At 38.3% G+C, this 14,065-nt stretch overlaps 2 protein-coding genes across 5 annotated transcripts in view; both read left to right on the forward strand.

The window, feature by feature from the left end:
• LOC307160865 (3',5'-cyclic-AMP phosphodiesterase 4B-like) overlaps positions 1–5,333 on the forward strand; it is a 46,451-nt gene extending 41,118 nt beyond the window's left edge. Inside the window, exon 7 of the mRNA XM_079875167.1 lies at positions 5,226–5,333. Coding sequence (XP_079731293.1) covers positions 5,226–5,248 — 23 coding nt within the window. The 3' untranslated portion in view covers positions 5,249–5,333. The remainder of the gene's footprint in view (positions 1–5,225) is intronic.
• On the forward strand, positions 5,310–14,065 carry LOC307160862 (3',5'-cyclic-AMP phosphodiesterase 4B-like). 4 transcript variants are annotated; one of them, XM_079875159.1, is made up of 11 exons: positions 5,315–5,364; positions 5,538–5,650; positions 9,131–9,224; positions 10,513–10,697; positions 10,797–10,895; positions 10,990–11,154; positions 11,519–11,618; positions 11,774–11,928; positions 12,325–12,447; positions 12,566–12,748; positions 13,406–14,065. In XM_079875159.1, exons 2-11 carry the CDS (start codon positions 5,570–5,572, stop codon positions 13,691–13,693), a joined length of 1,473 nt encoding a protein of 490 aa, XP_079731285.1. In that variant the 5' UTR covers positions 5,315–5,364; positions 5,538–5,569; the 3' UTR covers positions 13,694–14,065. The 4 variants fall into 4 exon arrangements, with proteins under 4 accessions (XP_079731283.1, XP_079731285.1, XP_079731284.1 ...); XM_079875157.1 differs by having other exon boundaries at positions 5,310–5,650; XM_079875158.1 differs by lacking the exons at positions 5,315–5,364; positions 5,538–5,650 and adding an exon at positions 7,201–7,501.

Genomic DNA, 14,065 nt, shown 5'->3' on the forward strand with positions numbered 1-14,065 from the left:
TTTTGACTGCATGGAAAGAGAGCACGTCTTTTTCAGGCTGACAGTGCAATTCATTTTAAACCAGCAGGCCTAACAATCATTTGATTGGTTCAACCGCCACCCACCCGAATTTAATGAAAATATTATTTTTCGTCACGTCATCCGCCCGATCCGCAGTTAGTCCGCGGCTATAACCGCCAACCGCGCATCTCTACAACACGGTATAATAAATGATCTGTGGGGTATTTTGAAGTGAAACTTCACAGACACATTCTGGGGACACCTGAGACTCATATTACATCTTGTAACAAGGGGCATAATAGGTCCCCTTTTAACCCATAGAAGAAAAAAAAAGACACATGGTCTACAGCTACAGTCTGTTTCATTTGGATCCTTTTGAGAAAGAATTTTACCGGCATCAGCCTGTCCACTCCATTTTGAAATGACATTAAATTGGCCATGACTATCAAAAGCATCTGAATCATACATCTGTCGTGAGTTTTCTGCTTTATGAGTCACATCCAGCAGACCAGTCGAAAACGAGAAGCTGCCGACTCTTTGCCTCTTTATGGGCGAAATCAGGAAAACCTGGCCCATATATCAGCGTTGCGGCTGGGGACACAAGGACACAGAGAGGGGCAGTGTACGGCAGGAGGGGGAGGAGGGGCGGCTGGAACGGCCAAACGCTCTCACAGAGGTGGTTTTGTGGGACAGAGAGGATGCTGGGTAAATTCACACTATGGTTTTTTGTAAAGAGAATCAAACGGTTGGCCGATCAAACAGACAGTCAGACGCTCTGTAGACCTTAGCAAGGAAGGTTTGACTTCTTAAAGGTCAATGGTAAAGAGTCTCAAAGTTCACTTAGTGGCGATGTACGTCATGGGGTTGGGCGAAAGGGAAATTGTGAAACACCTTGTGACATTTACTTTGAGTCTAATAATCAACTTGTCTACTAGCGTAATTGTATCAGATTTGCAGTTTCAGGACTGAAAATGTGCAATGTCAGTATGTACATGTCAAAATCTGGTTAATCAGTGTTGACGTGTGACGCCTGTAGGATTTATGTGTTTGAAGTTTGATTTTTGTTGCTACTATTGAATTTTTTGCCTGTAATGAGACAAAAATTAGATAAGATAATGCAGAAATTGATTTGTATAAATGAATGACAATACTGTTGTCTTTGTTTAATGAAAGTTATGCAAGCCACATGACCATAATGTTCATTTTGAAAGGTTTTTTTTTTTTTTTTTTTTTTTTAAAGTGGGAATTTGCGTACGTGTACAAATGACATTGCCCAGCACAGTTTGTCATGATGATTTTTGACTGTTGTGAAAGGTGAGATTCATCCTGTTTTGATAGGAAACAATGTTCTGGTGTTGTCAAGATTATATCTGCTACTGTACTTGTTAGTGAAACTATTGATCTTTACTCCGTTTAAACCAGGTGTCACGCTAGCAACAGAAAACACAATGTGCATCAAGAGGGAAAATCAAAATCAGATTGAAAATAGATTTGTGGTAGATTATAGTAATTTACTATACACAATAAATTGTAATAAAAGAGAATTCAGATGTTCATATGGCTATATTATTAATTTGCTCCAAATACAACCAGAAACAGTAATGCTGTGAAATATTATTACAATTTAAGATAATGTTGTCGATTTTCTATTATATTTGAAAGAAAATTAAAAAAAATTATATTACATAGATTTTAAAATGCTGATTTGGTCCACAAAAAACATTTCTTATTATCAATGTTGAAAAGTGTTCCTTAATATTTTTGTGGAAACCATGATACAATGTATTTTTAAATTTATTTGAAATAGAAATCTTATGTAGCATTATAAATGTCATTTTTGATCACTTTAATGTATCCTTGCTGAATAAAAGTATCAGTTTCTTTAAAAAAAAAAAAAAAAAAACACTATGAACAATATAATATTTATGTTTTACAAATATCTAAAATAATCGGATTTTACCAAAATGATCCTAACCATAATTTTAGACATCACTAGTTGCAGTGGCACATGCTTGGCTTCATTTAGGCCCCTGGTGAAAGTTGCCCAGTCGTTGTTCTCTCTCAAGCTCCCGTGGCGTTGACATATTGATGCTTTTATTCGTGTGTATCCATGCCAGGCTTTAGATCTACACACACGGCTTAAATGGACTCCATATGTGAAACATCTTGAGCGCAGGAGGCTTCTCTAAAATGACCTTATTCATCAGGAGTAATGCACTGTATATCCCTCACAGACGTCAGCAGGGTTAATGCAAACCCTTCGCTCGGTTTTACAGCGGTTACGCACATGGGATCCGGAGCTCATTGTTGGATGTGGTCACTTTATTTGTAGGTGCTCGCTGGAACTCGGTGATTAACTCATCAATTAAACTCAAGGGATAAACTTTATTGAAGCGTTTGCGTTCATGCTAATTGATGCATGTGGTATTTGTGCCACATGATAGGAGCATGCTGATGAATACCATAGTAATTAATTGGCTGTCTTAGTCAATCCACAGCAGAAAGCCACACTTGCTGAATGTTTTGTTTAAATCTATCCTTTTTTCTTGCTAAATGTTTGGATTTAAATGACAGTGGTTTGGCTTAAGATATTATTGTGATTTAAAAAGGTCAAATGTTATGTGGGGATAATATGAGGCCTGAAAATTGCTCTCAAGTACGTGAACACAGGAACTTCTAGTAATCTCGAGTCACATGCCACTGCATTCCTGGTTGTGTCAGAGTGCAATTCATAATGCAACGCAAGGACATTTGCATTGTCAGCATTGCCACAGTTTGTTTTTAACAGTGGAAGCACATTACATTTCTGGTTTTGTATAGCCACAAGATAATAAACATTAGACATGTGTGATAAAATTCAAAAGTTTGGAGTGTGTAAGTCTCTTATGCTCTCCGAGACAGCATTTATTTCATCCAAAAAAAAAAAAAAAACAGAAATATTGTGGAATATTATTACAATTTAAAATACCAGTTTCTATTTGAATATATTTTAAAATGTATAGCACAGACCTTATTTTACTCATAAATTGAAAAACCATAGGAAAATCTTGAGGGAACCAGCGTCGAATTAGTCTTCCGGATTTTGATGTCATCCCTGCACCACTCTATTACGCATCTTCTGAATTAGTATAAAATCTCCAGAACAAAAAACACAGGCAAAGACGCAGCAGAAACAAGCGATAGAAGCATTGCTTACGCATGATCATTGCTTACGCAATCAAACTTTAAACAGCAAATATATCAAAACTGCCTGATGTTACTGAATGAAATGTCGACCCTTTGGGGGTGTTGATGGACTCTATCTACACTATGTATTTTGATCATCGTTCTGAATCCCATGACAAAAACACGATTTTCTCAGCTTTTTTTAATTAAACTTACCCACATTTAAGTTTTGATAAAAAAAAGAATGCAAGTCTCTGCTCTTTCTTTTAATATATTGTATATTCAGATATTCATACAACACAATATTCTGGGGGCCATGAAAATTTTGTGAAAATGATCAAAAATGCGGGCGCTAGCTGGCAACTTTTTAAAAAAAATCATTAATTTGCATTTGTCTGACCTGAGACTTCTGGTGGTTTGTGTGCAATACAGATCTGTGAGCAAAGTTTGAACTGGAAGCCAGATGAACTTGTCAGTGCAACATTTCCGAGGTCATCCTGCAACAAGGCAGGGAATAAATGGTTAATTTGGACAAAATTTGCAGCCTGAGGGGAGACTCCAGCTTGAGTGTCGCACGGAAATCCGCTCCACGATTTAGCGGCGTCTCAACCTCCGGGGAAGTGGTTTACTTTGCTTGGCTCCTGTTGAGCTTTGACTGGATGCTGGCCAGCGAGGGGAGTAAAGTTTGCCTCTCGGGTTGCTCCTGCAAACACAGCCCTGGCTTTGATTTCATACCTCCTTCTAGTTAGCCCTATCGGGGAATCAAATGGAGGTGGTGGGGGTTCTATGAGTTCTGATCTCTCGCTAAATCCCAATACCACCTTGGAAAAGGCTTGTGTCTGCTAAAACATCAGAAGCTCACTGTAAGGGTGGTGGAGTCTTTCATTGCAGACCTTTCTGCAGAATTTGTAGTGGGTGTAATTCATTCTTCTCAGATTTAAGCCTTTTTACTATTGTCCTGTCAACTCTTTGTCCAGCAGTCTTGTCAAAAGTATATATTTTTAACTTGTTCAATTAGATAAAATATTTTCAAGGGTCATACTTTTACTTATTTTAACCCCCATTAAATTAAAGGGTTAGTTCACCCAAAAATAAAAATTATCCCATAATTTACTCACCCTCAAGCCATCCATCATAAAAGCAATTCATACGGCTCCAGAAGGTTAATAAAGGCCACTCTATTGCCGGAACTAGACTCGCATACGCCCGTTACCGTAAGCCAGCCAAATATGGATATATTTCTTACAAAAGCGTGTCGCTTCGCTTCAGAAGGCCTTTATTAACCCCCTGGAGTCGTATGGATTACTTTTATGATGGATGGATGCACTTTTTTGGGCTTCAAAATCTCAGTTACTATTCACTGCCATTATAAAGCTTGGAAGAGCCAGGATATTTTTGGGTGAACTACCCCTTTAAGAAAACGAAACCTACTTTTTGACTCTTATGGGAGTTTTGCATCATCATTTTGACATTATTTTCATGATAATTAAGTGCATTCTCACTCAATACTATAATGCAAAACTCTCATTATTGTATATAATACATTCATATGAATTTACAATGAATATATTAAATAAGTAAAAATATTTGTATTGTTTTTAAGTTAGAAAATACTGCAATACACACTAAAAATTAAAAAAAAAAAAAAATTCATATTCATTTTCATAGGTGTTTTCCCCAGTATTTTGAAGTAACCTCTGCATTGTGTATTAGGTTTAAAAGAAATGTTTGTTAACTTAATTGAAATAAGCCATACGCTTACACTGCAATCATGAGAATCTAATGAGAATCAGCAATGAAAATAATGACACAAATAAAAACTCAAAAGTAAACTATTCAGACTTATTATGATAATGAACACCTGGAGGGAAAATGTGCTTTATCTACATTAATATAAATGGAAAAAAATGTATTATGGTCTTAAAAAATACTTTTTTTTTAATCTCCTACTCATTTTTTATCAGATTTATCCATCAAGATAATTTACTAACAAGATAATTGAGCATTAATCATTTTCACTATTCTCTCCTCATTTTGGTTTCAATTAAATGCATTTTCAGTCAACAGAAGAGGAGAGAAATAGGGAATGAGTTTTAGAGTCCCTCCCACTAAGCTCCCCCGGGTCTGAGGCTCATTGACACATCAGCACAAGGCGATGTGAGGAGAAAGAGACTGACTAGCTGACAGACTGCACAGTAGGTGAGTTTGGAGACACAATGGAAAGGACTATGCAGCGAGCAGTGAGCTAGTAATCCAGCTGCTATCAGAACAGAATGACTACACCAGCAGCACTCAGCCCACCATGAAAGATCACTGCGGACCACCTTTTCAGAGGCCGGATCCTGAATACATATCCGTGTGTCTATTACCAGATGAGTCCTACCAGAAGCTGGCCGTGGAGACCATGGAGGAGCTAGACTGGTGCCTGGACCAGCTGGAGACCATCCAGACGTACCGCTCCGTCAGTGACATGGCCTCCAACAAGGTGAGATGGCACTTGCTCTTTAAAACTCCAAAGCTGCTTTCTGCATGTTTGCATGCTTGAGTCGATGCAAATTTGAACTAATGCTAACTTTCTTTGTGATAGAATAGTACTTTTTGATGCCTTGCCGGTATATAAATTAGATGGAATAAGGAGGATTTGACATCCTCTTGTGATTTTCTGCAAAGTATCTTTAATGATGGTCTATCATACAGTCTCAGACAGTCTGAAAAGTTTAGTCATCTTATTTCCATAGTGCACCATTATTGGTTAGTCACATCTCTCAAATGCAGTTTTGAATCCTTTTTTTTTTTTTGTGCTGATACATGGATAGAGTATGCGGTTGTTCATGAACAGTCTGGTCATGTCTGTGAGGTTAATACTGGGAACGTCATTGAAGATGAGTTGTTGATGTGGGATCTTGAGATGTTGTCGCAAAACAATTATATTGTTGGTAGGAAAGCATGCAATAACTTGAAGTGATTGCCTGATTGTTACCCAAAGAATTTCATAAGAAACACTAAAATAATGTGTATTAATTGTAATAGCCTATAGTTTATTATCCAGTTTGTTGTCTTGGTGAAAGGCTTTTGGCCCAGTCGGCTATTATTTTATTTTAAACACATGAATTCAACTCTGTAAGTGTGGGTGGTTATGGATTCAGTGGATTTACTGGAATCAGTGTTGAAAGGAAACTGTTGAAACACTCATTACTTAACCAAATGATTGAAGCAGTTTTTTTTTTTCATGCAGGCATTATTTGAGTACTGCCACTGGCACTGGCCTCTTTTTCACTTGTGACCTCATTGCTTTGTTTACCCTGATACCTAATCAGATCTAGAAAGAGAGCATAGAGTAATAGCACATTACCTCACTGACATTGAAGCATTCCAGACTGTATTATACTGCATTTTATCACATGCATATATATGTGATAAATAAATACATACACACACATGTTATATATACACACACACACACACATATATATACACGTGACGTTGTGCGTCAAGTTCAAGAGTTACTCTTTTGGCGTAAATCGATACGTACGGCCATCTGCCGGAAGCTAGATATTTTAGTTGATAAAGTTTTAAATATGGATATTTTTCTTACACGAACACATCACTTCACTTCAGAAGGCCGTTATTAACCCCCGGAGAGCCGTGTCGAGCACTTTAATCGTGAATAGATGCGCTTTGATGGACTTCCAAAGACAGACACCCATTCACTCCCATTATCAAGCTTGGAAGAGCCAGGACATTTTTTAATATAACTCCAATTGTATTCGTCTGAAAGAAGAATGTCATATACACCTAGGATGGCTTCAGGGTGAGTAAATCATGGGCTAATTTTCATTTTTGGGTGAACTATCCCTTTAATAAGTCCTAGTCATAATTATATTGTTTATTTCAAAGTAATGTTATTGTTAGTTTATTATTTATTGTTGAAAGTGGAAAGGCAACACATAATGGGATCCACCTACATTGTGAAAGTCTTCAATTCACGTCATTAAATATGAACGACAAAAGACTGAGTCTTCTTGTCACGCCTTTGAAGTTCTGTGAGTAGTAATTGAGTCAGTTCCACCCATGTGTGCAGTCAGAGCAAGAATAGCGTGGTCTCAGCGCGCCTGTACCTGAGAGAGAGACGAGAGGGAGGAGGGCTTGTCGTCTACAGTGAGGTGAATCAGTTAGCACTTTGTCTAAGGCATTTCCTGACAGCCGTCAGTGTGAGCTCACAGGCACTGCCTTGCACATGCTCACCAGTACCGCACGAAACACCTTCGCTGCAACAATGGGACTGTGCTACTCGGAGAAAAAGATCAAATTTGGTGTGCTTAAAAGCTGGAGAGAGGTGAGATTTTGTTTGAGTGCAAGTTTTTGTTTGTTTTGTGGTTTAATCTTAAAGCAACCGATTCATCAGTTCACGAGTTCCATTGGTTGTCCTCTTTTGTATAAGAAAGATTGTTATTGATCGTTGTTTGTTGTTAAAAGAAATGAGAATTTATGAGCTCAGAATTATCTTTCATTTTTGGAAGTTTGAATATATTTAGATGTGTGCAAAAATGTATAGAAATGAATGAAAAAATAAATAAATTGCCAACTCTTTGAAAACGGGGAATAGTGCAGTAGTTTGACTCTCTTCATTTTGTTTTACATTTTAAAACTTCATTTTTAACTATAAAGTTCAATTTAAATAATTAATTTAAACTGATAATTTATTTACAATTTTAATTAAATTAAAACTATATCCTTATTTTACAAAACATACTAAATGTTAACAAAAAACATTTAATACATTTTAAGTATTATGTATAAATAATGATTATAATTTGTTATATATAATTTTTATATTAAAAAAAATTACATTTACATTTTTTTTTTTTTAGACTTGCTGACCTCGGTTCGACAGTCTAGGTTCTTCTATATTATCAGTCAAAGTGTACTTTCATTACATTTATGCATTTAACAGATGCTTTTATCCGAAGCAACTGGCAAGATATATATTTTAGCAATTTTGCATTCCCTGGGAATTGCCCGCATGACCTTGCCGTGGCTAACATCATGCTACAATGTTTGAGTTTCAGAAAAATAGCCTGTTGCAAAACCATGTTCAAAACTTCCCAGAACAATATATTACGGGAATACAGCTGATGTGTCAGAAGGGTCATATTTGCTGTTAAATGTGGAGGATGTGCGGGACTGATTAATAATCTTGAGTACTTACTACTTCTGTCTGGCTGGAGTTTTTTTTTTTTCATGCAAACACTCGGATTATGTGAGAACTTTATCTGATATGATTATTACTACAGACCAAAGATCATATCATACAGTAACTGTAAAGCTATTTTGTACCATGCATCGGTATTGCATAAAAAAATATGCATATACAAATTGAAAAACCTCATTGTTAGTCTTGCAGGTTAAAAGCAGAGCATTGTGGGTTTCGTGTGTTTATGTGCATGTATCCGTCTTTGCTGCGGCAAAGGATGTGGAGTGTAAAGACAGGAGAGAGAGAGAGAGAGAGAGAGAGAGAGGAGGGTGAAAGGGAGACAGAAAATAACAAGACTCTATGGCAGATGCAGCAGATATCATGGAACTCTATCTGGATTTCTCCTTATTGTTGCTGTTTATGGGAACCTGGCTGGGATGTGAAAGAGAATCCAGAGTTTAGGAGAGTCAGCGTTGGGCTTTTGTTTGAGCTGAGAAGAGTTTGTGTATAACTCAAATGAAGAGAGGAGTTCAGGGTTTAGGCACGAACTGAGGACTCCCATCATGCCTGAAGTCAACTACCTGCTCTCAGTGTCCTGGGGTTACATTAAGGTGTGTTTGTGGGTTATTAACCGGCGCACATTGCTTGGAATGCACTGGTTGTTTAATATGGATGTTGCTTGAGTTTCTTGCATTGCTTGGACTGGCAATTTAGAAGTCCAGAAATATTTATACTGTATGAGTTTAACAAGACTTGTCTTGTTTGTTTTAGTTCAAAAGGATGTTGAATCGGGAACTGACACATCTGTCTGAGATGAGTCGCTCTGGAAACCAGGTGTCCGAGTTCATCTCCAACACATTCTTAGGTGAGTCTGAGTTTTCTTTTCATCGTCTTATAATAGGCAATAGCATAAAAACAGAGATTCATACAGTTTTTACTGCAGTATGCAGTTTCAGACATGTGGGCTAAACTGAGAAACCAAAACATCATGAGAAATATGGTGAAAGCCATATCTCAGATGGTGACAGAGATAAAAGATTGTGGATAACACTTCACCATGAAAACACTGATAGCTAGAGAGAGTGAGCCTGTTTTTCAAACCAGTCTGATCTGGTCAGGCATCTATGCAGCGAGAGTGTGTGTGAGAGAAAGGAGGGCTGAAACTGTAGTCTGCTTTAGTTGCCACAGGGTCACTGTACTCCCCTAACCCTGCCGTTCAGAGCCCTACAGCCTACGCACTTACTCATCAACAGGAGAGTCATCAACGGGGAGATTTTTTAGACAAACACTCTTAATATGCAGTGTTACTGAGAGCTCACACAGCTCAAGCTCTCCTGACTGACAAACAAGAGGTGTTTAGAACGAGAAGAAAGAACGTGTGGTTCTTGGACGTCAATGGAGAAAATAAATCAAGAGGTTTCTCTCTCATCTCAGGAGACTCAGATGTTTTTTTCAATGCATGTTTTAAGTATCAACTTTGTTTTTCTTAAAAGACCTCAGTAGGAATTGACATTAGACACAAGTACTATAAATTGGAGTACTAAAAATACATACTTTGGACCAACTTAAAAAAATACTTTTTATTAGAAAATGTGTTCGTTTTTGCCTTGTTTCAAACCTTAAATTGTAATTTAATATCAACCAAAATACTCAAAAATCAAAAATACTATTTAAACAAAACTGTTTCTGTTTTTTTTTTGCTATTTGCTGACAAACTGAACAAAACAGGTTTAATCCGTAAACCGTTCTGACCAATATAACAATACACTTATGTAACCACTAAGACTTTGGCTGCCAGCTTCTCCAATAAGCTCAAAATAAACAAGAATCGGCACACTGCCACTTCTGCTCCCATAAGGCAGCTTCTCCAATAAGACCATGGCTTTGCTGATCCAGCTTTACAGTCCCAGCATCAAACCAGCATAAACCAACCTGGGCCATCATTCTGGTCTAAACGGATATTTTCAGCTAGGAACTGTTTGTTGAGCTGTTGCATCAACTGTTGAACTTGTAGGTGGCTTGTACTAGCTTTTTTGTGTGAATTTGAACTCACTCAATGAGTCTGAAAAGTCCTGGCTGCTGTTGTGAATTGAGTGTGCGAGTGCTGAAATGAACAATCTCATGAGTAACAGGCCGAAAACTCCCCCCCGTAGATAAACAGAATGAGCTGGAGATCCCTTCGCCCACTTCGAAATCGCGGGAGAGGAAGAGGAGGCAGCAGCAGCTCATGAATCAGATCAGCGGGGTGAGGAAGGTCACGCATGGCCCTGGTCTACCCAGCAGCAGCAGTACGGCCAGGTTCGGCGTGAAAACAGATTTGGAGGACTTGCTCTCTAAGGTATAGTTGTACGTTACAGACCACCTGTTGCATGGAAATCGTGCAATTTTTGTCGAGTTTGTACCGTAATTGGAACGGATCCTTTCTTGTCTTATGTAGGACCTGGAGAACATCAACAAGTGGGGTCTGAACATCTTCAAAGTTTCAGAGCACTCTCACCACCGGCCTCTGACCTGCATCATGTATGCCATCCTTCAGGTTAGTACATTAAAAAAAGCTCATCTCACAAGTGAAGAGATGTGTTTTTTAAAAATGAAATGTAACTAAAGCATGTTTTTTTTTGTTCACGTAGGAGAGAGATTTAATGAAGACATTCAAGATCCCAGTGGACACCTTTGTGACATACATGATGACCCTTGAAGACCACTATCACGCAGACGTGGCCTATCACAACAGTCTCCACGCGGCTGATGTGGCCCAGTCCACACACATCCTGCTGTCCACACCCGCACTGGAGGTGAGGAACTCGAATATGTAGCCAGTTTCAGAGCCCTTTGAACTGATTTGTCTTTAATCTTCCTTATGTGTGAACCCTCTAATCTCTAAACAGCCTGCATGTTTTGTCTGCAGCTGGTTTTCGCTTTGTTTTCTCTTAGTGCAAAAATAAAACTTGAAAAGACAAAGCTGTCTTTTATGTACAAAATATTTTGTTTTATTAAAGGTCATTGGCAAACAAAGTCAAAACTGAATCTGTTTCAACTTAAAAGAGTTGTGTTATGATGCTTGAACTGTGTGCAACACACAGTACTTGACCTAGTTCAATGCATTGAGGAAAGTTGATCCACGTCATGCAACAGTCCTTTCGCCGTTATTATTCACAGGCAGTCTTTACAGACCTGGAGATCCTGGCCGCTATCTTTGCAGCAGCCATCCATGACGTGGACCACCCAGGGGTTTCAAACCAGTTCCTAATTAATACCAGTGAGTGTGTTTTATCTTCTCCTCCCTTTACATATTGAAGACTATGCATGCTTATGAGTCGAAACTGCTGCAGTTATTGCAACTCAAACCATATGGAAGAGCAAAGCCTCAATGTTATGACTGTTATGTTATGACCATGCCTCTCTTTACTGCAGACTCCGAGCTGGCGCTCATGTACAATGATGAGTCTGTTCTCGAGAACCATCACCTAGCGGTTGGTTTCAAGCTCTTGCAAGGGGAAAACTGTGATATGTTCCAAAACCTCTCCAAGAAACAGCGACAGTCTCTCAGGAAAATGGTCATTGACCTGGTAGGCAGGTTTAAAAATTACATTTATAAAATGAAATGCAAGTATTTGAACTTGAAAGTGCTTATTAGTTAGTTAATGCATTAGCTAATGTTAACTAATAGGATCTTGTCGTAAAGTGTTACCCACCAAACACACACAGTAAAAAAAAGTTGCTGCCTTAAATTTTTAAGTTCAATCAACTTGGATGTTTAAGTCATTTCAACTTCAATTACATTAAACTGACTTAAGTTGAAAATTGCTTAACTTATTTTAATAGTTTAAAATGTACTTTAAAGTAAAACTTTTAATTGAAGTTTTTCACCCTTACACAAAACTCTCACTCGCACAGATTCCTATTGAAATGACTGGGCCTGCAAAAATGCGTCGAACAAACTAAGTCTCCATTTCTCTCAATAGGTACTAGCGACAGACATGTCCAAGCACATGAGCTTACTGGCTGACTTGAAGACAATGGTTGAGACCAAGAAGGTGACGAGTTCAGGAGTGTTGTTGCTCGACAACTATACGGACAGGATACAGGTGAGTCTTGGCTTATGTGTCCTCAACAACAACATTCAGTTCTTCACTGCTTCCTCGATATCATTCAACTCAGTCAACAACAACAAATGTCAACAACATAGTCTCACTATGTCCACAGGTCTTAAGAAATATGGTTCACTGTGCCGATCTCAGCAATCCCACCAAGCCATTGGATGTGTACCGGCAATGGACGGACCGCATTATGGAAGAGTTTTTCCACCAGGGTGACCGAGAGAGAGAGCGAGGCATGGAGATCAGCCCGATGTGTGACAAACACACCGCTTCAGTGGAGAAGTCTCAGGTGGGCATCCATCGCCTCCAAGTCATTCCTTGTGGAAAAAGAACTACACTTTAGCATACTTTTGAAAATAGCACTTATTATGGAAATAATATACTTAAGTGTGAACTGAATGGAATGTTTTTCAAACATTTAACTGAATGTTATTTGCAATTCAATTTATATTAAGTTCAATTAGTGAACTTAAAAGTGCTTTTTTGACCCACTTAAGTAGGCTTACATTTTTATAGGCCTGTGTGCTTTCATAGTTGTGAAAGTATCATAGTTTTATAGTCAAGCACTTTGCATGTGCTTTATGTTGTTAAATGTTGTTATGTTGTTTATGTATGTTAGTCAACACATCTAAATAAGTGTACTTTACAGCATGACAACAGATTATTAAAAAGCACTTTAAAGTACAACTTAATTTGACATTATTACAAAGTGGACTTTTAAAAGTGTTACTTAAGTGTGTTAAGAAACTCTTTAAGTACACTTAATGGCCTTTTATTTCATTATTATATTATCTACAGATTTGTTTTTTTTAAAAATATATACTTTGAAGATTTGAAAAAAATACTGTACACTACAAGTGGACATTCAATACAATTAAGTGCATTTCTTTCGGTCAAGTCTGGCTATTTCTAGAAGGGACTTATCATTTGTTTGTTTTCCTTTTAGGTTGGTTTCATTGACTACATCGTGCACCCGCTATGGGAGACTTGGGCGGACCTGGTGCATCCAGATGCGCAGGATATCTTGGACACTTTAGAAGAGAACAGGAACTGGTACCACAGCATGATACCACAGAGTCCCTCCCCTCCCTTTTTCGAAACGGGAACTGACGGTGGAGATAAGTTTCAGTTCGAGTTGGAGGACGAGGAAGGAGCCAAGCAGGATACAGAGAACCTCTTTGAGACAGACAGTGTAGAGACTGTGACGCATTCTCCTTCATCTGCCGAGACGTAGCACCTCGCTACGTGTTGGCCGTATTTGATGACAGAGTAAAGTGGAGGAAGGTTATTCTCCTGCTATCTGAGAATCCCACTGAGGACCACTGTGTCTTGGGACTCTGCTGTTGTTACAGAGCCTATAATGGGGAGCGAGCGAACATCCTACACAATATAGTTTTCACAGATTTTGCAAGAATCCAGTCAAGTTGGACATTGGCAAGTGGACGGACGGGCGTACCCCGAAAGTGCCATAAGCTGGATTTTCTTAATCGGACACTACAGTCTGATCTGAATGTTGGAGTGGGATTCTGTGGAGGAGAAATGCTGACCCTCATATAAGAGGGGTTTGAACTACAACATTAAATGGACTTTTTTGTAATAAAAAAAA

The sequence above is a fragment of the Squalius cephalus genome (assembly GCF_949319135.1).
Source record: "Squalius cephalus genome assembly, chromosome: 7".
NCBI lineage: Eukaryota > Metazoa > Chordata > Actinopteri > Cypriniformes > Leuciscidae > Squalius > Squalius cephalus.